Here is a 24,172-nt window from a genome sequence, read left to right on the forward strand (position 1 = left end):
GTGCAAGATGTTACACTGTGTTTTGCTGTTTTGAGGTTCAACCACTAAACAACAAACTGGCAATAATTTATTTATACACAATGCATTGTTACAGTGGTTTAACCATGCAAAAATGTCACAAATATAATATTTTTGTACAATTGGTCAAACAAAACAAGACATTTAAAGATCTTGGGTTCTTGAGAATTTGTGATGGCCATTTTTCACTATAAATTTTTATTTATTATTACTATTTATTTTATATTAAATTTTTATTTATAAAACGTTCCAAATCATGGACAAATTACACAGATCAATAGTAAACTGTATTTTCTTCCCTGTGTGTACATTTACAGGACCACATTAACTGTTACCTTCTTAAATTCCTGTGGGGGAAAAATATACACGTTAATTTCAAGGGCCTTTCTACGGAAGTCCTAAGAGGTTTTCTCGTTATTTATGTCATTATCTTGAAAAAACGAATGTTGTTATTTCAGGATCTTAAAAAAATTATCCAATTTTCTCAAGATCTCAAGATAACAAAACTTTGTTTTCTGAGATAGATATAATTAATTCAATATCTCAGTATAATGAATCAAATGTTATAGACCTAAGATAACCATCACCATGTTGACCTCAGCTCCTCTGACATTGCTACACTGAATGATCTTATGTGCAATGATTTATTATACTAGACCGCCCTTTTGTTATCTCAAGAAAACAAATGAAATCAACTCATTATCAAAATGAAATGTATGAATGGTTGACTGCTTAGGGTTTCCATAGAAAGGCCCTTGAAATTAATATGTATATATTTCCCCAGAGGAAATGAAGAATTTTGAGATAATCTGGTCCTGTAGTGTACACATAGGGGGGAAAAATAACATTTAAAAATGTATGAATGTATGACCGCTTAGGGCTTCTGTGCATTTCTGAGAAAGCAAATTGAAAATGTATTGAGGAAGAACGTTTTTTTTTATTCTTCTTAAATTAGTCCGTTAAAGCCAACACTGTTTTGCACAGATTGAGATAAAAGGCACAACATTTGCATCTGTGATTAAGTAAATCTGGCGTTCAGCTGCATTCCTCATGTCTTAACACCAGGGTGCAGTCATGCACTTGGTACGAGGCAAAAGATTTCTGGAAGACGCTTGGTATAAAATTCATCACCATTATAGCTGCTTTGCTAACTATGCTGATAGAGTAGACATAGCATAGACCGGATAAAGACAGGAATTCATTTAGTCAGTTATGCATAAGACCTGGGGATGGATACTCTAAATACTCTCCTTAAATATTGAAAGGTTTGTGTAGATGTCTTTTTAAAACAAGTGGATAACAGTAAATACAAAAACTAATTCAGTTAATTCATATGCCAGTATTATTGCCTGAGCCTGAGAGCAAAAGTCTCTCCTCCTAATATTCACATGACTGTGAGATTCAGTGCTGGATGGCTGCCTTTATGTTACCTCAGATGGTGGGTCTATGTGATGAATTATAGACAATAGGTTGAGGGCAGCCAACAGTGCATTTATGACAGATAATAAATGTGCACTGCCAAACCATGCCAATTGAAGTGTGCCGTTCTGGAATGGAAAAAGAAAGAGAAAAAGGAGTTCACAGGCAAAAATTGTGATATTGTGTCAACACTTTATTATGCATCACCACCATGCAAAATCACTGCTATGAACTTGCTCAAAAATCAAACTAGATATATTTCACACATTTATGATTTTAGATTGGCTTGCCACTTTCCCCCAAAGTGACTGAGTAAAGTTTCACGCACACTCAAAAAATACACCAAGAGTGTGTATGTATGTCGGTGTGCAAGTCACACAGAGATTTGTGTGTGAGAGCTAACAAATGAAACAATGGTAAATGATCTATGGTCGAACATTAATTCATAAACCATTGATAGTAAACACAATTTGTTCAATGCCCTTACCAGTGTAAACCTTTTTGAATTTGAGTGATTGGGAAGTCTCATCTTATTCACCGTGTTTTAAAACAACCTCCAATCCATCTACATCTCATATCTAATTGACAATTTATATGTAGACAGTGTACATATTTGCAGAACAAATCCATCTGCAGACACAATCACTTCCCAGCATCAGATTTTAATGAGTTTAGCCTCATTTGTCCAGTGAAGACAACGAGCACTGCTGCTGTGTTTTCTTGTTAGCTACATGCTGCATTGACAGTTTGAATGAGCTCTTTTTTTTTCTTAGAGGTCATCCAATCAGCTAAGGCAGTGTGTATTATTATCATTATTATTCATAATGTATCAAATAAAACAAACGCATCTGATCGGCCTGCTCCAAAAACAAGTCAAAAAAACAATACAAAAGCCACTCGACAGCAACAGTAAGAAATCTATGGAACAGTGGTAAAATCTGTCTGAGTCATACATTTACAAAATATTGCAATTTTTTATCGTCTATAACTTCACCTCCTCAGGTTTGTATTTCAAATCAGGTGACAAACACTTAAACCTGGTTCACTGTTTTCAGAAACATGAGAATTTGTAAGAATCAGGTTTGCCATCCTGTACTAACAGTGCAGTTGTACGTTTCTTGAACAACTCATATATATAAAAAAAAAAAGGCTAAAAATTAAGAAATAATTCCCCAAAGTTGTGTGGTTTTTATGGCACCTGTGGTATAATAGACAGCTCACCAATTAATCTCTTTACATCAGCTCACAGTATTACCTTAAATATGTGGTTGGTTAAAAAATAGATCTTTACATAAATGTATTCTATAGTTGGATTCAGCCATTTATTCAACTTAAAATCTTCATATCTTCAGTGCTCTGTACCGTAGGCCCAGTGTTGTCTCATCCAGTGTCTTCTACTATTGTTGCTTTTCATATTGCTCACCTGTTAGGAGATAAGAATGTTACAGCTCGGCATATAAATCAAAGAAAGGCAAGATAAGTGTGTTTACGTGGATGTATCACAGCTCAGATTGTGTTTGCGCTATAAACATAATATCATGTTTCAGTCTTTATCCTGCCTTTGAGAAATCTGCTATCTTGAGTACTCAGAGAGAAACCTGAAGACTGTGGCATGTAAACACTTTATCCAGGTTTGTAATTACTGTCTGTCATGTGGGCAAGTGCGTCTTCCAGGTCTAGTTTTGTTGTAGGTTGTCCTTCAAACAAAAAATAAAAAAAGACTGTAATTATGATATAGAAGCTAGAATGAAGGTGAAAGTCAGTAATGTGAATGATTCATTTTATTGTCGCTTCTGCCTTGCACTACTGTCGAGGTAGCTGCTCTGGTAAATGAACTTAACAGAGTTCAGTCTCAACGGCTGAGGTCACATTGTGGGTATAGGAATGACCGAGAGTGGCTGAAATGTCGAGAAATCAAACCTCAAAGATTTGTTCAAAACCAGCTCTATCCACTGAGACCACAAGAAAAAACGAGACTGAGACTTTAGAGCCTTGCTTGTGGCTTTGTGTGGTTACATGTTCACAGCGATCATGTTTACAACGTTCACCATCTTCGCTTGTTAAGATGAGCTAATTGGCATTGAACACAAAGTACAGCTGAGGCTAGTGGGAATGGCAGTAGTTGTGCAATGATTTTGTCATATTTCAAAGCATTGGACAGATTAAAATTGTTGCCCAATGATGATGGATGAAGCATCAGAGGAAGTTTTTGCATTTCATCCAATGTGGACCACGACTGTCTTTAGTAGTTCTTTGATCTTTCACAAAAATGTCAACCTCATGGTGGCACTAGAGTCCACTTAATGACACAATGGGTGCTCTTAGATTCTGAAGCTAGACTCAGCGATTCTGCAGATGTTCTCTCAACATTTTTTTTTTCAACGTTTGCAAACTTTTATGTTGATGAAAAAGGTCTTTCACAGACAGGTTTCAGGTACTTACCAGTCACCTTGGCTAACACAGTCACTGCTGCAGCGACACCTGTACCACAGCATGAACAACACCGAAACACACATAGCAGGTTAGAATAAGTATTGACGAGGATTCATTTAATAATTGAATATATATAAATATACCATCTTCTCCTTACATTACAGTCTCACCATGCAGGTTTTCTCTGGTTCCTGCCTGTGCTTTATTAGCTCCTCCAGCTTGAGCTCGTCCTCCAGCTGCTGCTCCAGATCGTTCTCAAAGCTCTCCCCCTCTGCAGCACTGGCACTCCTGTGACAGATAACAAGTTTAAAACAAGAATCTGAAGTGAACCTGAAAACTGGAGGGACTGTTACCAGAGAACACTGGGAAAGAACTATAGTTATTTCCAAGTAACACAGTTTATTTTAAGATTCATTATAAGAAAAAAAAAACACATTTAGGCAGTTCTGCCATGCATTTGATTCTAATCAGTGGTTTATAGAGATGTAGAAAATGATCTGATCTATAAACTATTTTGCACATGCATCTGTATGAAACAAAAACACGACTGCGAGAGCTGGCCACAGAGCAAATAAACTGTCAAGAGGAAGCAGTAAAGTGTGCAAAAGCAGTTTCTCAGGTCAAACAGAAACAACTGGTGAGTTTAGAAACTGTAGAAGCAGACGCTCATTAAAAAGAGTTTTGAATGTGGAGGGGTGACTTTACCAACAGTTAGCCATGAGCCATTTGAAGATGCTTTGGGTAAATTCCTATAGTGTGTATAATACCTTTGTTTATATGCGAAGAAGGGGTCTGAAGAGGTTGTGGCTAAGAAGTCGCCACGGCCAAAGTCTGAATCCACAGTGCTCTCAGTCTCACTTCCACCCTCTGTGGAAAAACAGGCACTTTAAAACAGCTGCTGGATAAAAACTCAAAGCAAAATTCAAGTTTGTTACATTCAGTTTTACCTGAATTGAGTTCTTTAACCAGTGATGACATTGTGTTGGTGATGGAGTCAGCAGCAATGAGTAGGTCGTTTCTCAAATTTCTCCTTGGACCTTTTGAAATAGTTTTTAAAACGTAAGCTTCCAACTATACTTTAAAAACCACATGCATGAGCAAATGCTCCTGTGTGTTACCCTGAGCGAAGGCCTCCTGAACATCCCCTCCCACGCCCATGAGTGAGTCCTGAGGTGTGTGAGTCGGGGTCGTGCCGGCAGAGTCCGAGTGGATTGGTGTGGGGATCGGCCGGCTGATGGTGTGGCTGGGGGAAGAGCGTGGAGACCCGGGACCCTGAGTCTGCAACACATACAATTTAGGGTTAACTAGTGCCACTGTGTTGACAGAGAAAGCCATGCTGTAATTGTAAGAATATGTTTCGCATCAAAGCAAACCTTCCACGAGCAATGCAACAAATAACTTTTTATTTTCAGTAAAAAAAACAAAGAAAAAACAGCTACAAACACTTCAGTTTGATAGTTTTTTAAGTCATTAGAGAATCTAATTAGTTTTAATAGTAATAAACATGACACACATGCTAGAAATGCACGGTATGTGACGTCATTTACTCAACATGCCGTTAAAACATGATCTCTATCAAAGCTGTTAGAGTTATTTCCACAGACCAAACCACAAGTTAGTGCTGTCTGGTGAACACCATGTATCTCTAAATTCCAGTTAACTGAAAAATTACAGCACGTTCACCTCTTGAGTTAAATAAAATTTTGCAGATACAAACTTTTCAGCCGACAACAACAAAGTATTTGTTTCAAACATGCAAACATTCTGACTCCAGGTGTCGCTTCAGACTCTTTTTTGCTTCACAGTTTTCACTTACAGCTTCTCTCCGTTCCTCCTCTAGCTGAAAAGAAAAATATTTTATAGCTCATGAAACCACATGGCACCGAGTATTTCTGAAAACATCCAATTGTTATTTCCTCAAGGAATGCGACAAGCATGTGGCTTCCTCATGCAGGTTTAATGGATTAACATTGATCCTTTCAGGCTAATTAGATTGATAGCCTCCCCACTCAAGCCACTATTGTAAGCAGTTTGTCTAGGCTCTGTTTTGTTGACTCCAGAAGATATTCTCACACCAAAGGTTATCCTTCTTAGAAAGGGATAGACATGTTGTCTTGTAGGGTGCGACGGACTATAATCCCAAACTCAATATCCTGGTCTTAACTTGTCTGTCTGGACTTCTTGTCTGGCATCATAAGTTAACATAACATGGCTAATCAGGATCATACATTGAAGGGAGAAGATAGTCTCAGACCAAAGGTTTATCCTTCTTAGCGGGGGATTGACTTGTTGTCTTGAAAGGTGCGATGGAGCATAAAAATTCAATATCCTGTTCTTAACTCATCTGTTTGGACTAAACTGGGGGACATAGAGCCACTACAAGGGGGGAGGGGGGCATGGATGACCAGGGGAAAAATATGAATGGAAGTTGAGTTGACCTTTTTTCAGCTTCTGAAGAGAGGCATGCCAGGAAAAAGTTTGAGATCCACTGCCTCAACACAATAGGGCTAATTAGGTGCATACATGTATGACGTAATTTACATGTCTTGTGTGACAGAGGATACTTTTTTTATGATCCAAATGTAAACACAACAAAAGCAGATAGCTCAAAATATTATATGTTATATGCAAATGTGCAGAGAATTACAAATTAGACCCCAGTAGAGCTGGAGTGCACCCTCTAATGGACATGTTGGGTAATTGGTCACATGTTTCCTCATCTGCAAACTGCACTGTTTGCTTTACATTAGCAGGAGTGATCACCCACAGCTGGGAGAAAATGTAACACAAGGGAAATCTTAATCTGACCATATTGCTTACCACCTGCCTCAAAACAGGAAACAACAACAACAACATAAAAAAAAAAAACACGAGCTACAGTACACACGTCCATGTGTGTAAAAACATGCAACTGCAACAGAACCGATCATGGTAAAGAAGAAATCTTGAAAACCACAACCTCGCTGATTCCCACAGGAAACGGACGGGTGTGTTCGCTAAGTCATCAAAAAGGCGACCTTAGCTGTATTCTGTATTTGAACAGTGTGAAGTCAAAGAGATGAAAGTCACGTCTGTAGTACCTTGAGAAGCATCATTAGTTGCTCCAGCTGCACCATGAGTTCCCTGCGACTCTCCTGCAGAGTAGACATTCTTTGTTCAAGCTCATCTTTGCGTTGCCTAACAGAGGAAACAAGTTGTACAACGTGATGATACCATAATGTCCCGTCAACAGCAATATGGGGGGAGGGGAAACTGTTCATAAGCATCTGTAGACTCTAACATATGCTGTTCATTTGTCTAAGACAGAGGCAGGCAATTACAGCATGTACATTGGATTGCAGTGTAAGCAAAAATGTCTGTTACAAACTCACTGCATGGTGCAGGACCGCAGCAAGGCGCAGTTACCTGAGAAGTCGTAGCTCAGCCAGCAGCGTGGGGTTCTGCTGACCCTTGTCAGGTGGTGGCTGGGAGGCCTCCTCATGCTGAAGGCGCAGCCGCTGTATTTCCTGCAGGATTTCTCTGTAATAGGCACAAACAAATTCATTCATAAGACCAGGTTATAATTCAGACGTGTGTTTATTTGTATGATCTTAGGTCAGCAGAAAAGCTGCCTATTGACTGTAGTAAATAAATACCGTCCATATCTGACAGCGTTAAAATCTAAATTTAAACCTGCAATAACTGATTTTTTTATTTTTTTTGGCCACTTGAGGGCAGTGGAAACAAACTGTGAACACACCATTTTATCACCTCAGTTATTCAGACATCCAGCAGATACAGAGCCTGAAAGACCAAAATTTTATCACTTTCAGCTGTTTTTTGGTCTCCAACAACTCCTAAAATAAAACATCTGGCTCTATAGCTCCACTACGTTCACCAGCTAGTCACTAACTTTGTCTGCTGTTTAGTTTGTAGGATTTTAGTGCTTTATTTTGCTGAGAAAAAGCTGCAGCCAAAAACAACTCCAGGAGAGTGGACCCAAAAGACACTATAGACTTTTTTTATTCAGACATTTGGGAAAATCTCAGGTGTTACTAATAACATAAAAACGACGGCTCCGCTCTATTCAAGTGTCCCCGTAAGCCATGACAGTGTTACAGTTACCCTATAAAGCTCTGTAGAGCTGAAGCTAAATGCACAGTCTGGTGATAACTCTCTGTGGGTTCCTCACCACATGTGACCCCTGCCATATACAAGTAGTCACGTGATCCATTGCTTTATATATAAATATTAATTATAGCTTCCATAAAAACCTACGTACTTGTTCACTCTAGCCTATAATTGAACTCTTGTCTCCATTTTGGTTTCATTATTCACTGTTATTTATTGATCTCATTTGAATGTTAAGTTTGCTCTTACATTCAGAAAATCTTCTTTTCTCTTTTTATCCTCATTTTACTTATTTTAACTAACATATGTAAATATATGCCATATAAATAAATTGCCTTGCATGGCCTATAATTTATACAGCATATATACAGTTAGTTACAGCCTTAAAAATGTTGATATTTGATTAATTAAGATGATTTAAACCAAGTTTGAGTGACCTGACCTACAGAAACTGTGTCTGACTGAGTGAAAGGGAATTACTGCAGTGTGCACACTACTAAAGAAAGGAAACATAACATAACATAACATAACATAGCATAACATAACATAACATAACATAACATAACATAACATAACATAACATAACATAACATAACATAACAACATGATTACAGCTAAATCAAATCAGATCACATTTTATTTGTATAGCCCAAACTTACAGAATACATTTGCCTCGGAGGGCTTTACAATCTGTACATGGAGTGACACCCTCTGTCCTTAGACCCACTTGGGTTATATATTGGGATATTGGGACAAGAATCAAGGTGATGGCTCAGAGAATTTAAGGACACCTCTACCATAGACACTATGGCTAAATAGGAGAAATAACTGAACATTGATATTGTCCCAGAAGAATGATACAGTATGTGTAAAACACAACACTACTACAAATTCATAATGTGGAGTGAATTTGGGTGGAAAAATTTGACCCACTTCTTCATCGCACCTAAAACAAAGAGTAAGCAAAGCGGCTCAAAACAGCCATGTTGGCAGATATGTGGGTGCAAAGAAGCGAACCATGCACAAATCTTTTGTATATTATGCCCTTAACTGCACTATTTTTGGGATAATGTCAGTGCCACAATTAAAGATATTCTGGGATATGAGATGCCAAATGAATGCAAAATTATGCACCCTGGAATGTGTGCTGGAAATGATAGATATATAGTCAAGATACGACTAATTGCAACTAAGAAGGCAATAACAATAAACTGGTACAAGGCCGAACCCTGCACCACAGAACAATGGTCAGGAATTGAAAGAGAGATTTGCAGTATGGAAAAAATGTCCTACCAACTCTGATTGAAAGAGAACGTCTCTTATTTAAGGAAAATGGGTGATGTATGACGTAACAAAAAACATGTGCAGTGGCCACTTTCAATAAAAAAAGGTGTCTGAGAGGCTAAGCAGGCTTTTACTGTGACTCATTCAATAAACGAGATCCACAGTCACGTCAGATGCTTTTTATGGTGTTAATTAAATAAATAACAAACAACTTAACTTGACATAATGTGACAAAACTAAACGAGACGAGACGGTCAAGAGGAAATATTCAAGCCTAACTCAACCTCTTTGTCTAAATCCCACCACCAAGTCGTAAAATGTGCCAATCACCAGAAATGATAGTGATCCAGAAAACATGTGCGATCTAAACAAATAAACAACTATACTAAGCTATACACATTTTGGCTCCTACAACAAGTATGAACTAAGTATTGAATAAACCCAAGATACCAGTTCTGTATGCAGCCATAGCTGTTATGTTTCTGCTTTTTCTTTGTTGTTCTATTTTCATTGTTGCCCAGAAAATTTGGTTATTTGTGGTTTCATTTTTACTGTGATATTTTTGGAAGAGATTGATTAATAAAGTTTTGAGAAGATGCAGTTTACCTATCAAGAATAAATCACATTGTCACAATCATTTAATGAGAAGAGGTAAAAATATTTATATAATTTCTTGGCTAATAACAAAAAGTTTATAACCAGCTTTCAGTAAAAAAAAAAGTCCTTTGAGGTCTGTTTGCTTTGTCAGACCAGACATCCCTTTATTCTCAAAGTGAGTTTCTTGTTGTGGAATTGACAAAAGAAGAAACAAACAGAACAGTATCACTAAGGCAGTCATCCCTAACCTGTTTTTGCTCTCGAGCTCGGCAATGAGCTGCCTCTGCTGTTTGTTGGCATCCAGAGAGCAGGGCAGGTCTGTGGGGACCCTCTGCTGTTGAGCCTGTCGGTGAAACCAAGCAAGAGACATCATGTGAACTGGCTTTACCTCTGGATGATGTCATTCGCTACCTTATCTCATATCTCACAGGGGAGGGAACATAATGAAAAGTCACAGTCACATCTATTAAGAGCTGATCAGAACATAAAGGCATACAAATGATCACCACCTGTAAATCCCTTTATCATCTTTGCAATAAGAAGGCCAGAAATACCAAAGATAGCGTACGTTCTTCTCATCATTGACAGATTTTTGGCAGTGGACAACACAGATGAAAGATGCCATGATATTGTGTGCAATAAATATCTTATATATATATATTTATATACATATATATATATATATATATCTCACCGCAGCATCAGCAGCCAGTCTAGCAGCATAGCGGGCGATGAGACTGTGCTCCTCATCTTGATGGTTACTGCTCTCCAGCAAACTGATCAAGAGGAAAATAGAGATGGGAGTCACAACATGAAACTGTTACTACAAAGCTCCACCAGAAAATCCAAGAAAGTTTAGTTTGTTCAAGAGACAGATTAGTTCTTCGGCAGGAAAAGCTTCATTTTCGTTTTACAGCAGAGGCCCGTGCAGTCATGCTAAGCTACTTATGTAGAACAAAAGCAGGAAAAGTGGAGGTGAAGTAATAATTCGTGTTTTATTTAATAGGGCAAAGGGGTTACTTATACAGTCACTGATTGAGTAAAAATATAGGTTTATGTATCTGCAAGCACACATATAGTAAAAGCACATGAATCCTCTTAAACAGGAAGATAATACAGGTAGCCAAAATGAGAGTGTTAAACCAGCTTTAAACACACACACACACGCATATTAGTGCACACACACACACACACACACACACACACACACACACACGCACACAGCAAATACAGGCATCCCTACTTTCATGGGATGAGGAGAGAATATGCCCAGTGATATTAAAACCAAGTCAGTACACATTAGTTTAGAGTTACTGGACCAAACAAACCAAACTCATTTTAGAGATTACCTTGCAAGGAAGTGGTCAAGTCTGAGGAGCAGCCAGAAGTGTTTGTCCTGTCTGCCCTAAGCATTTGGAGTTATGCAATTTTGGAAAAAACTGGAACTATTTGTCCTTTTTTCTTTCAGTCAAAGACAATCATAAGTATATTTTGTATCAGAGGCGTAATTATGTAGTCATGTGTGTACTTAAACGATCTTAAATACAAATAAAATGCAGTTCCACCTTCAATCAAATCAACACTTACGCTGCTCTCTTGGTAGAAATAAACCCTGATACCATTTTGGATACAGATCAGTCAGAAACAACTATTGCTGCTGAATAACAATAATGTTGAGGTGACTTGTCAGTAAAACTGACAGCATGCAGCGTTAGAGCTGTAAGGTTATGTTAGGGGAAAGATTGCGGGGTGGCAGTTCAGCAGAGCAAATAGTTTCCACTGCTGTTTGGCAAACACAGCACCCAAACCAACTAACCATGTTTTGGGGTTGTTTTGAAGTAGATTCACATAGAGGCCAATGAGAGCATGTTCGTCAGCAAGTCTATCAGCAACATCGAGGTTGTAGTTCAACCTGGAACAGTGCAGGGTTTCACAACACATACAAAAACATTACATTACACAGGTGACAAAGAGCAAAAGCAAAGAGAGAGAGAGAGGGAGGGAGGGAGAGAGAGAGAGAGAGAGAGAGGGAGGGAGGGAAGGATAGAAGGCAACAAAAGAGACGAGGAGGAGGAGGGAGGCTGAAAAGCAGCCATTCATGGGTGACTAGAGAGAAACAAGGCCATATTATGTTTGGGAGAGACACCACTGATGAAGGCTAGGAGCATGATTAAGGACATGCCCACTAAAAAAGACTACAAGATACATGCACATGTTTACATTCTATAGGCATCAATCACTCAGTGCTCTATTATTAAAACCACTGAAAGTCATTATATTTGAGTTGAACAATCTACCAGCCCCTCTAAGATATGTCAAGCATGCACAGTCTTTTTGATGTAGCTCCTATATTTATAGAGGCCTTCCACCTGCAACCCTTATAGCAACCTGCTGACATTATGGAGGGTCAATGCAGAATCAGCCGTGACCATAAAATGTCTCAAAACAGCGACAACAACCAAGAAACCATCTTGTTTCCAACTATAAACTGGTTTGATTATTTGCTCCCTTAATCTTAGCTCTAAAGCATTTAAAGTTGCAACCAGTGAACCTGAAAAAAACTGGCATTGTGGTTTGTTAACCAGCAAGCTAAGAAACCATTTAGATAATTTAACAAACTAGCTAATTAAATTTAAAAAAACATTTTAAAAAAAACTACCAGCTGCAGCATATCAACCTCATAATAAAGCTACTATACACATCCATAGACTGTCTAAAACCCAGACTTAGTATCTGTTAAAGTCACCCACAGGTTTCTAAAGCTCAGAGTGTGGTGGCTCTTGGCAGTCCTGCCTCTGAAGCCTCTCGGTTAATCTAAAAAATGGGCAAAGACGTGGAGCATGGGTGGAACTGAGGCGAGCTGAATGAAACTCAAATAATGGGTGCTCAAACAAGCGGCATGTAACAGCACCCACCTGTCAATCAAAGTGGCCACGCTGTTATTAATGCATAACTTGTAGCCTTAATATAATCTGAATGAGTAACTATAGAGACTAAAACTGTCTTTTGTACCAGGCTGTAAACATATTTATTTCTGCTGTGAAGTTGGACATTTTAACATAGGGGTGTATGTGGATTGACTCGTTCTGTAGCCAACCTCAAGTGGACGTTCAAGGAACTGCAGTTTTTGGCACTTCTGCATTGGCTTTATCTCTTATCTTTTAGCAGCTAGTTAAATGTTCACAATAACTATTTAGTCAACATTTTCAATAAAAATTAAAGGGCCACTCAACCATTTGTACACTCCAAATTACTAGTTTGGGGCAAACAGTTATTTATTTTCACATCCAGCATTAGCATTTCTGTCCACTTGATGACTGCAAGTCCAGTCACTCTTCTCTTAGCTCTGTTTTGGTTCTCCACCAACTCCTGAGGGAAATATCTGGCTCTTTAGCTGCTTAATGCCCCACTATACTGACCAATGTGTCATTAGCTTTGTCTATTCCTTAGAGGTATTTAGTGCTAAATAGATAGTAGTTTATCAGTTTCGGTATATATCAGGAGTTTTTTTTTGTAGCAAGACTTAATCAGTAAAACAACAGGGTGTGGGCCATAAAACCAAAACAATTAGCTAAAAGATGCTAAAATGGGGGTGTTGATTAGCTCAGTTGGTAAAGCATCCACCCCATGTACGAAGGCTGAGCAGCGGCCCAGGGTTTGAATCCGCCCCGCGGCCCTTTGCTGCATGTCTTTCCCCATCTCTCTCTCCCCAAATTCATGTCACTCTTCAGCTATCTCTGTCAAAAATAAAGCTTGAAAAAGGCCTCAAAAAAAGATGCTAAAATGCTCTGTTGAGTTGAGGAGTTCTGCCAGTGATAATCTGTAGGTTTGTCACTATGAGTGACGCCTTTCTTTACATATAATCATTAAATCCATTGTCAATATAAAAATATTGATTAGTGCAGTGCAGTTTAACAGAAAGCCTGCATTACAAACTGGGGGGGTGACGTTTGAAAGATGTTGCTGTTAGGAAGCTTCTTGTGTGGGATGTGTAGGGTCGAGGATTTCTTGGAGCTTGACCAACATTATAGGAAACTCCAACTTTATGGAACTACAATACTAAATCCTTAACTTGAGTGTCTTTTAAACTGTATAGTCCAGCTGTTTAAAGTCAAAGATCTTATAAATTTAACAAAGTAATCAGTCATTGTTGTGCCAAAGCTCGACGTCCACAGAGTACACCACCTTAAAGTTATATTATACGCTGTCTCAGCCTGTGCAAACAGTAACTGCAAAGTCAGATCTGATATGTACAACGAGAATAACCTAAAGGAGACCACTCACTCGTCACCTCTGTATGTTTTTACTTATGAAAGGGATTAGTGGTCACTAAAGAAGCACTTTCTTCAGCATGTGCAGGTGCAGAGAAGCTCAACTGCCTTCAAATGGACAAAGAAATCAGGATCAACAAATATGTTTATCCTCCAAAATACAACATAAATAGCACATGAAAAAAGAAGTTCATCCCATTTCATCTAAACTCTGTCACATATATCATAAACAATGAGCTGGGAATGTATACTATAACTTCTACAGCTTTAACACAGAGGGTATCATTCACGGCGGCTCACATTAGAAACAGTATTTCCCATTTCTATGTGAATGAAAAGATTGTAATAGACACTCGAAAATAATTGCCAATGATCTTTATGATGCATGCTTCATCTAGCGTCTTTGAAATAGCCCCTCGAGTGCAACAACGTAAACCCCCTCTATAAGAAAACTGGTTCACTAATAGTTTCCTTAGGACGATAAGCACTCTATGCCATATGATTATTATCTATATTAGATCACACATGCAACTGAGCTACAAAGGCATTCTCATATGCACACCTGTGTCACTTACCCTCTCCCTTTCAACAGATGTGGAGCAGCCACAGTCAAGGGCTTTCTTTGCTCAACATCATTACTCTTGCTGTAAGGCAAGCTATTTACATTCAGCACAAGAAACCACAAAGAAAAGAAAAAGTACGGTGATACACAAATGTTCACACGCACACACACACTTTGAGGGAGATAAAAAGGAATAGAAAATAAAGACAGTGTGGGTCACAGAGTGTACAGGGTACAAGGCCTTTAGGGAGCAGGGAAAACTGAAAAGACCTGCTACAAAATCCAGGACATCCTTTGTTCAGCTGTTGTACTCACTTTTTGGTGGAGTAAGGGTTCCCTGATGTCGGCATGGAGTGGGAGAGCGAGTAGTCATTGGTGATGTTCACTGGTCTGGGTGGCCTTGACAGGAAACAAATGTTTTTTTAAATCCAAAACTGACAAGGCTGTTTATTTATGTAACCTTGTGGATTTCCTCCAACCTTATAATCCCTGAAATTACATAGACGACCTGCTGTACATACTATATATCAGGATATGGCAACAAAGACACATATGATTAGTTATGTAAAGTGTGAAAACATGCATTGAGTGGTTGGAATGATGAACAAACACGGCAAGGAAACAATAATAACAATAGTGACTGTCAGTACGTTGGGGTGGATGGGACTTGACAATACTGTGTAGGACAATACAAAAGGATTCAAATCTATGACATGTTGAATAATCAAAGAAAACTCACCACGTATCTCTGAGGGAAGTACAGAATGAGAAAAGGAATGAAAATTATTTATTACATTATTATCAGCCCAGCAAAGTCTACACTAAATGTAGAAATGTGAGTCATTTTGGGGAAAGAACCCAACTGAGATTAGTTTATGGCAAATATATTGGTATCAACAAGGGATAAATAAGGCCTTTTAACCTTTTAAAAAATGTTTGTTTTTATGTGTTTAAGTGAAAAAACTACATCCACAGATACGTATCATTACCGGATTTTCAATAATCTGAATAATTCTGGCTCCTTAAGAGTTAAAAAAATACAGAAATTTAAAGGTAAAATAAGAAAAGAGTGACTTTTGCACCAGAAGTAGCCTTATCATGTCCCCACACCTGATGTAGCCTTTTATAAACAGCATTGGAGTGCTACAAAGTCTGTGCTTGTGTCGCCAAGTCAAGGAATAATGTAGCAGCAGTGCTGCAGATTACAATCATTCCCCAGGCTATAATTAAGCCTCATTGATCAGCTGACCCAAGAGATTGACTGAAATCACTTCAGACTTCGAGGCAGCAACAAGATAATTATGAGCAGGGGGATGAAACCAAACATTTGAAAATAACACAACTCTCTGACTGCAGGAAAAAAAATCAAGAAGATGAACTTACACAATATGAGCTAGGTTGAGAGGTTTCTCTGGCATTTCGGGAAACATGGGGTGAAGAGGCTCTCTGCTGGATGCACAGCTCAGTGACTTACTGAGGGCATGGGATAACTTCTTAGCGGGGGATTTCTGCAGAGAAACACAGGAGTGAGATGCCAATTCTGAGGACACTAATTTATTTTCAAAACGCATGGCTTCATTACAGAAACGCCACCTGCATCCAACATTCAGCGTCTTTACATTGTGGTGAAGCAGAACGAAAATAGCCGCTATGACTGGTCCGGTGCAGACACACCTCCCTCAGCCCGCCCCTCTCTCTCTCTCTCTCTCTCTCTCTCTCTCTCTCCTTACCCATGACGTATACTCCTTCATTTGGTGCTGGTTGCTATGGGAACCACTGGCATGCCCCCTCCAGAAGCAGTCCTGACAGAGCTGGTAATTATGACATTGCTGGCAGCGGTAGCGGAAGCCCATCATACTCTCAGTATGGCAGTAGGAGCACTCGACAGGGTGAAAGACTGCAGGGAGGAGAGGAGGGGTCAGACACACACACATGCATGCAGATGGACAAAACACACACACACACACACACACACACACACACACACAAACAGATGTGATTGTAAACCCAGATATATTTTGCACAATGCAAAGTGTAGAGGATTCATTTGCAATTAATTCAAGGACAGATGCTATTGAGTCTGCAACATTCAGCTCATTTTTAACCACACAAAACAGCACGACTCATGCACGCTGTGCGTGTGTGAGCGTGTGACAGTGTTTCTCCTGCTCAGTTGGAGGTGACTTGTGATGATGAGTGCACTGCAAATACGCACAAACACACACACACTAATACACAAAGGTGCAAGGTCCCTATGGGTCATCTTTACTAGAAGGTGTACGTGTGCTTCCTTCTGTATGTCTGCTTGACTGATCGTGTGCGTGTGTGTGTGTGTGTGTGGTGACTCAAGATTATGATGCAAGGCTGAACTTTACATCCTCCCAGCCCTGCTAGCTTTCCCGTTTATAAATATTCCGCATGGTGTCTTACCGTTCTCCACGTTGGCAAGCCGATGCATGAGCGGTAACCACACCAGACACTGAGGGGGCGGGTCTGACATCAACGTATCCAGGAATGTATTGAGGGAGACCTTTTTCTGTGGAGGAGAGGTGAGATTCAACTGGAAAAATCCTCCACAGCGTCAAGGCCAAAACTATTCGATAATATTACACTCTGTGGTTAACGAACCCCCCACCTGCTGTGCAAAGCACGTTCTTGCTGCTTGTTCAGTGTAACCAAAAGAAGGTCCCTCAAAAACCGCCATAGGTAATTTGAGAACCTCCCTCAGAAATTGGTCAAACTGCGGGTACGCCATTATTCCAGCAGAATCTGATATCTGTGAAAAAATATCTGGGAACAATGCGGGGGGAGACATTATACAAATGAATCAAACTAATTGTCAGTTGCCACCACAGTCGGCTAATTACAGTATTACACAATACAATTATCCCACTTATTTGTGAAAACAAATCAAAGTAAAGCAGTTATTCAGATCAATTGTTATAATACGGCAGAAACACACAGCCCTCTTTATTTCCCCCCTTCACAAGCCATTGCAACTGCTCGCACAGATTTTGTAGATTATGTAATAAACTCTATCTTTCAGATAATGAATAATGACTTCTTCCAGCCATGAAAAGCTGGGTAAGTAGTGCTTCTTCTTTTAAGAACAATAGGCTAAGCACAGACAGAGATATAGATAATACAGACACTAATAAGTTTGTATTATATATTCCAAAGCAGTACATTACTTAGACTAGAAACGGCATGAACTTTATAAAGACAATTAGGTGATTTATTACAGGTAAATTATTTCATTTGTCACAATTAAAAGTAAAATAAGTATTTGTTGGGTTGCTTACATCTTAATTTATCCAGAATTTTCCCTCCACAGATAGTTGCCACGGCCATCTTCACAACAAAGACAGATATTTTGCCATGGCCCTCCCTGAAAAGAGCAAATACATTTTATGGTCATAGATTCTTTTAAAATAGAGCTGTCAAGGCCTAGAACATCCCACGAACGCAACTATTTTTCTTAAAAAGCACAACCTTTAAAGGCAAACTTGAATAACAGTGATCATCATCTTAAAAAATGTTTCACTTGGCTCTTAAAATACACACTCTCCTCCAACATGTTGTCACATTATGAAGGCAAATACTCTGTATTTTCACTCCACTTTGGCAGACACTTCAGAATCACATTTCACACTACATTAGCTCACGTCAAAACCTCAGACGCGAAAATACACAGCCAGCCGACGAGTGTCACGTGACGTGTTACTCACGGGTCATACGCTGCCAGCAGGAAGTTGAGCAGCAGGCTGATAGAGTGTTCCACGTTGATCTGGTGGGTGGTGGGCATGCGCTTGTTCAGCTGGTAAAAAATGGTGGACAGTACCACTTCTAGACGAGCCACAGAAAGGTCAGCGCTGAGGTCCATGGCGTTGACGCCGTTCTCTCGGAAAGCCTCGATGACATTCCAAATGTCAACCAAATGTACTGGAAAGCAAACAGGGCAACTGGATATAAACATCTTGAGGCGGATGCTTATGAGCACAGTGATGTTGTTAAAATAGTTTTATGTACTTCGCATCATACTCACGATTGCATTTCTTCTGCACAAATCTGAGTTTGCAGGCAGTTCTGTATGTCGATAATCGTATGGAGTCCAAGTCTTGAGCCCCTGAGGAAGAATGACTTCTTATTAAATAACAATGGAAATGTCATAGATAATGTGGCACTAATGTGGAGGAACAGCGTATGGAGGCCCAAAGTCTTTAATAAAAGATAAATGAAACTATGAAATAAGTAAACATATGAATAAACACAGACAAAGTGTTTATTATAAAGAGCATGAAAGGCATTGTGATGACAAAAGATAAAGCGTATTTTAGTATGCATACTGACTTTGATGCTCACTTTTATTCACTTTTCAGGACTTACGCAAACCTGCTTTAAATTAGCATGTACCCACTATGGACTGGGGACACAGTTTAAAGATTTAAAAATTAGATTTTGCATTGACGGTAAAATACTCACATGGCAATGTGAAACAAAATCAGTGTACTGGAACACAATAAAATGAGCTACTATGAACTAGAACAATAATAAAAAAGCATTAAATATTGGGAATAATTTGCATTTTTTAAGAACGGTATAATTATATTATGTTCATGTTTTGTCTGCAGACTTTGGGCCTCCATAGCTTTCACACTGTGTAAATAGTGTGAGAGCATGGGGTCATACTGGTGCCTGTCACTTGATTTTCAGGATATTTGCTTCACATGAAAGTTACAGAGAATAATATGGCATTTTTATGGTCGGTCAGTACAACAGTCCAACATAGATCATGCTGAGCTGTGGGTATGAGCACTTACTCATCTCGACAAACAGTTGCCTTCTATCTGCCATGTTGTCACTGCTCTGCCCGCAGTCTTCAATCATTCTGATCAAGAGGAGAGAAAGTAATGTCAGAGCCTGTGTAATGCTGCTTTAAACAGAAAGAAAACACATCTAATGAAGTAATTGCTTAATCACTATGCTCTTTCTATTGCTGGATTATGTATAAGATAACTACCAAGTTGAACTGAGGCATCACAACACATTTGTTAAACTACTGTATAGAAAGAATCTCTGAACAATCACCACTTGTTTAACATAGGAGACACACTGCAATAACATTATGTTCATTTGACATGATGCACAGTCACAGTAACCTCATCATCATTTCACTGTAAATAAAATCAAGGCCAACCAGGCAAAGTGGACAGCTGCCCAGATCCCCAGGCCTAAGCCCAAAGGCTCCAGGTTCACTGCGGCTATTGGCTGACTAAGCCCCGCCATAACTAGTAGGGTTGAAACGGTATGAGATTCTCACAATAACTGCCTCAATTCGGTGACAGTATAGCTGTTTATAGTATTGCACAAATATTAGTATCATCATCAGTTACAATAACCCTTAAAGGAATTAATTTCTTTGGTTGAACAGATGCTTTACAATAATTTAACAAAATATGTTTAATATGTTTCTCTGGGATTGTGGCTTGAAGTAGTAAAAATGCAGACTGTATATGATATCAAAGTTAATGTCGCCTTTTAATTGACACCTCTCACTCATGAGCACCAACACTCGCTGTGGACTCTCTTTAAAGCCACCAGACCCCCTTTACAAACAGAAAACCTGTAAAGAGGGGTCTACATATAAGATACCTTTACAAACAGAAAACCTGTAAAGAGGGGTCTACATATAAGATATTATGCTAAAAGACTGAGGCTAAAAGCTAAAGTTACCATCCTCAACAGTTGATTGTGACCTGTAGAAGATGGAAATAAAAGCATTTTTTTGCATTGCGGTGGTGAGCTAATAAGCTCTAGCATTAAATGTGTAACAGACATAACATTATGTCAGGTAACATCGGCTGTAGTTACTGGAGCGTCACCTAAATCCGTCCCTAAACAGCAGGACAGAGCCACTGATGTTAACATCAGGACCAGCTTCCACGCAGTAAATAAATGCTACACAGTGGATGTATTAGCTGTGAACACTTCTTTGTAGTATAATCTATAACCAAACAAATTAAGTAATAAGGCCTTTATTATTTCAAGCGTTTGCATTGTGCATTTTTCTAAATAAATAGGGGCTTAATTCAATAACCAAAAGCTGATTATTAAATACTAATGGGGAAGGGGGGTGGGGTACCCAAAGCAAATTTGACCCTAGGGTCCCATAGCAGGTTCATCCGGCCCTGGTAAATACACACTGAGCTCACTTTTTTGTTTTGTCTTACAAGTACATTTGCAAATTGAATGTAGCACACTGCAGTGCTTATCAGAAATGTGAAGTGGGGGTGTGGGAGGGGGTGCGCACAGAAAAACTTAAGTAAGACAAGAACAAGACTTTCAAAGAGGCAGAGCAGCACAGAGAATGCTCACACCATGCCTCACTGCACTCTGTCCGAGGCAATCTAATACACCTAGTCATGTGGTTTGTTGCCATGGCAGCAAAGATCCCAGCCGCTCCGTTCGTAAAAACATAGTGCTAGTCACTCCCCACACACACACTACACCTCCCACTGCAGACAAGCAGCAAAGTTTGTGGAGAAAAGTTTTTTTTTTTTTTTTTTCACGAGTTAATATCTTTTATGATACAACGCTCGGTGGGATGATAGCGAGTAGCACAGTGGCACTTCTTGGGCGAATGGCTCAAAAACACTTTTTCTGCGAGGCAATCATTCAGGCATGGTATTTCAAATTACTTTGACAGTAATTGGGAGACCCGAATATTACGCTGCAGAGACCCATGGTGTGGAAATTAAAATTCACCTAGTGTTAAAAAGCAAACAGCAGAATACTTTTACCCCCCCTCCTCCTTTTGCTATCCTTTCTCAGTCAGCACAGAGAGTCAATTATGGAGCTCTAGGAATCTTTGAAATCCAGTTTAAATGGGTTTACAGATTAGGTTAATAAATTAACCTGGAATTACAGAATCAAGTGCAGAGCTGTGTGAGCTACAACAGAAACAATGCTAATTATTAATGGCATATTATCATGACAATACAGAACAGAATCATCTACATGTTGTTGTTTATATTACAAAGCGGATCTTGTAAATGAAAACTGTGGAAAAAACACAAATAATAACAGAGTAGTATTTTATCAGTTATAAGGCAATGATGAATCCACCTATGACAGTAAATAGCAGATATAGATGTATACACAGCGATGTCAGGCCACTACCGGCAACCAGTATTCTAATGTCATCCTAAAAGTAATATAAATGCAAGCCCATTCATCACTTATACAGTGGGTGAATGTCAAAGTGTACAAACATACACTATTTCATAGATTAACATTGATATCCTTTCCATATCAAGAGCAAACACATCCTGAGCGCTAGGTCTGTGACCTTCTGCGGTCTGTTTTCAGTCTCGGAAATAACTGAGATTGATACAATCTATTGCAAGAGCAAATATTAAACCAACACAGCCACTACAAATTGTACTATGGTGAAAGGAACAAGATGATCAACATACCTTTCATAAAGCACCATGGTCGTTTTCCTCCCCCCCTCCTCCTTGCCTGAGATGAGTTATTACAAAAGCAAAAGTCCTCCTTCTTCTAGAAGCAGCTACACACAACACAAAACTCCTTTCTAACAAGGAAACATTACAAACAAAAGCCGCCCAAATGGACGGGGGCCGACTGAAGATATCTGAAATTAGAAACTGTCAGCTAGGATACAGTGTGTGCTGCCTCTATCTTTAACTACAAATGAGAAGGCTCCACATTCTTGTACAGCTTTACTGGCTCTCTAGTTGCAGACCCCAAACCTCATTCCTGGCATGTGCCCAGCAAACATTACTCTTTCTCTGTGGCACTGTCACGCTGGCAGCATTAGAAAATAACTGCCCTTAAAAGAGCAAATCATCGTATACGATTAACATTACAGAGAGACTGGTGGGGCTAAGCACTGCCAAAAGGGTCTCACAGTAATGACTCACTCTATCTTTTTCATGCTGCACAGACTACTGTTGGCCAAATATTCAACCGCATGTCAGGCCAACAATAAAAAAAAGCCTTATTAGTCAGTTATTTATATCATATGTCTATTTCTGTAGCAGCTCAAGGATGCATAGTGGACAGTGTTGCTAATTCATGCTCTCCTTGATGCATATTGTCCACACACAAGCACTAACTTGAGTTAGAGAGCAATCTGTGTTTGGCTGGCTCAGTATAGTACATCGCAGCTGCTACCACTGATTGGCCAGAGTTATTTTTACATCACAAGACTATACACTGGTATCCGAATCCCATCTCCTGTTGGCAGGAGTAAAAAAGCTGCACCATTGACTTAAGGTTAATCAGTTAAAGCTCAGCATAGCCAGAGATGTTCTGTTTTAGTGTTTGCTGTCTAGGTAGTGAAACAGTTCTCTCTTCCTGTATGGTACCAGCCAGAGATGTGCATGTGCTGGAAGGGCCCTCTGCTCGCCGTCCCCTGCTGCTAACGATCGCCATGGTTTCAGCTGCAAAAAGGCCAAAACTTTGGGACCCTGATGTTAAAAGAGAAGTGCGAGTACGAGTTTAGTTTGCTGGTGCTGTGATTCTGTTTACAAAAAGTGTTTCTGAGTTCTTTGCACAAAGGTGCATTGAAGTGTCAGAAATAGTGGAAACACTGGAAATGCAGTATGTTCTGCATGTGCAAATGTGTGATGTGATAGCCAACACAGGATTACATTTGCATTTCAATCACAAGCTTGAATAGAGATGTACTCCTGGGCATAGACAGAGTCACGTTGCCTTGTAGACATTAAGAAAAATTCCAACACATCAATACTGGCCAAAGGTAAAAAAAAAAAAAAAAAAAAAAGGCAGCAAGACAGGCAACAGGCACCCTCGTGGTAAACACTCACAGCTCAGGCATCACCTGTCACGCCAGAGACACCTGTGCGTACGAGAGACAAAAGGTCTCATTGTTACAGACAAGCCTGCCTTGCATACACGACTCCATTTCTGCTGTTTTTTATCCTCACACATCCCCGATTTTTATCGCTGTAACTTGATCAGGAAAACTCATTTCAACCCCCAGAGTGACAAAGTAGGTTAAGGTCGCTCCTCCGCTGCCTGCCAGCCTCCAGCAGCAGCACCAGCACCAGCAGCAGCTGCTGCAGCAAGAGCAGCGCACTTTGCACAAGACTTACCAGTATTTATTTCGAGGCATGTCATGCAACATCACTTGTTTTTTCCCATCCAGGACTCCGTCGCGTGTCCCGATCAGGGTTTCTTTGGTGTAGGTTGCTGCATCACTGCACGAAGCGGCCGTTGTTGTTGCCGCTCTCCTTGCATGAAGCTCTCTCGTGTAGTGGAAATTTTCTGGTCGCTGTACTGTCTGAGCGGAGCACGGGCAGCATTTGCCTCCAGTATGTGGCCTTTGCGATGACGTAATGCGGAATCTCTTCACTTGCGTCAGTGTGCTTTAGCTGCAAAATGTTTGATATGAAAACAATAAAGAAAACAATGACAGCCAAACAAGCAAAAC

At 39.5% G+C, this 24,172-nt stretch overlaps 1 protein-coding gene across 13 annotated transcripts; it reads right to left on the reverse strand.

Annotated features, from left to right (window-relative positions):
• Nucleotides 1-1,609: 1,609 nt before the first annotated feature.
• Nucleotides 1,610-24,130, reverse strand: dtna (dystrobrevin, alpha). Of its 13 annotated transcripts, none has more exons than XM_027287943.1 (24): nucleotides 23,835-24,130; nucleotides 19,515-19,582; nucleotides 18,740-18,820; nucleotides 18,423-18,636; nucleotides 17,997-18,082; nucleotides 17,330-17,484; nucleotides 17,125-17,230; nucleotides 16,425-16,591; nucleotides 16,078-16,202; nucleotides 15,434-15,442; nucleotides 15,010-15,093; nucleotides 14,708-14,788; nucleotides 11,678-11,773; nucleotides 10,556-10,637; nucleotides 10,110-10,204; nucleotides 7,276-7,389; nucleotides 6,951-7,047; nucleotides 5,687-5,710; nucleotides 4,989-5,148; nucleotides 4,818-4,907; nucleotides 4,638-4,737; nucleotides 4,041-4,158; nucleotides 3,880-3,918; nucleotides 1,610-2,860 (listed from the first exon to the last, which is right to left on the reverse strand). In XM_027287943.1, exons 2-23 carry the CDS (start codon nucleotides 19,579-19,581, stop codon nucleotides 3,901-3,903), a joined length of 2,169 nt encoding a protein of 722 aa, XP_027143744.1. In that variant the 5' UTR covers nucleotide 19,582; nucleotides 23,835-24,130; the 3' UTR covers nucleotides 1,610-2,860; nucleotides 3,880-3,900. The 13 variants fall into 13 exon arrangements, with proteins under 13 accessions (XP_027143744.1, XP_027143741.1, XP_027143725.1 ...); XM_027287940.1 differs by lacking the exon at nucleotides 23,835-24,130 and adding an exon at nucleotides 22,170-22,475 and having other exon boundaries at nucleotides 14,708-14,776; XM_027287924.1 differs by lacking the exon at nucleotides 23,835-24,130 and adding an exon at nucleotides 22,170-22,472.
• Nucleotides 24,131-24,172: the final 42 nt, after the last annotated feature.

The sequence above is a fragment of the Larimichthys crocea genome, chromosome II (genome assembly GCF_000972845.2).
Source record: "Larimichthys crocea isolate SSNF chromosome II, L_crocea_2.0, whole genome shotgun sequence".
In the NCBI taxonomy this organism is placed as follows: Eukaryota; Metazoa; Chordata; class Actinopteri; family Sciaenidae; genus Larimichthys; species Larimichthys crocea.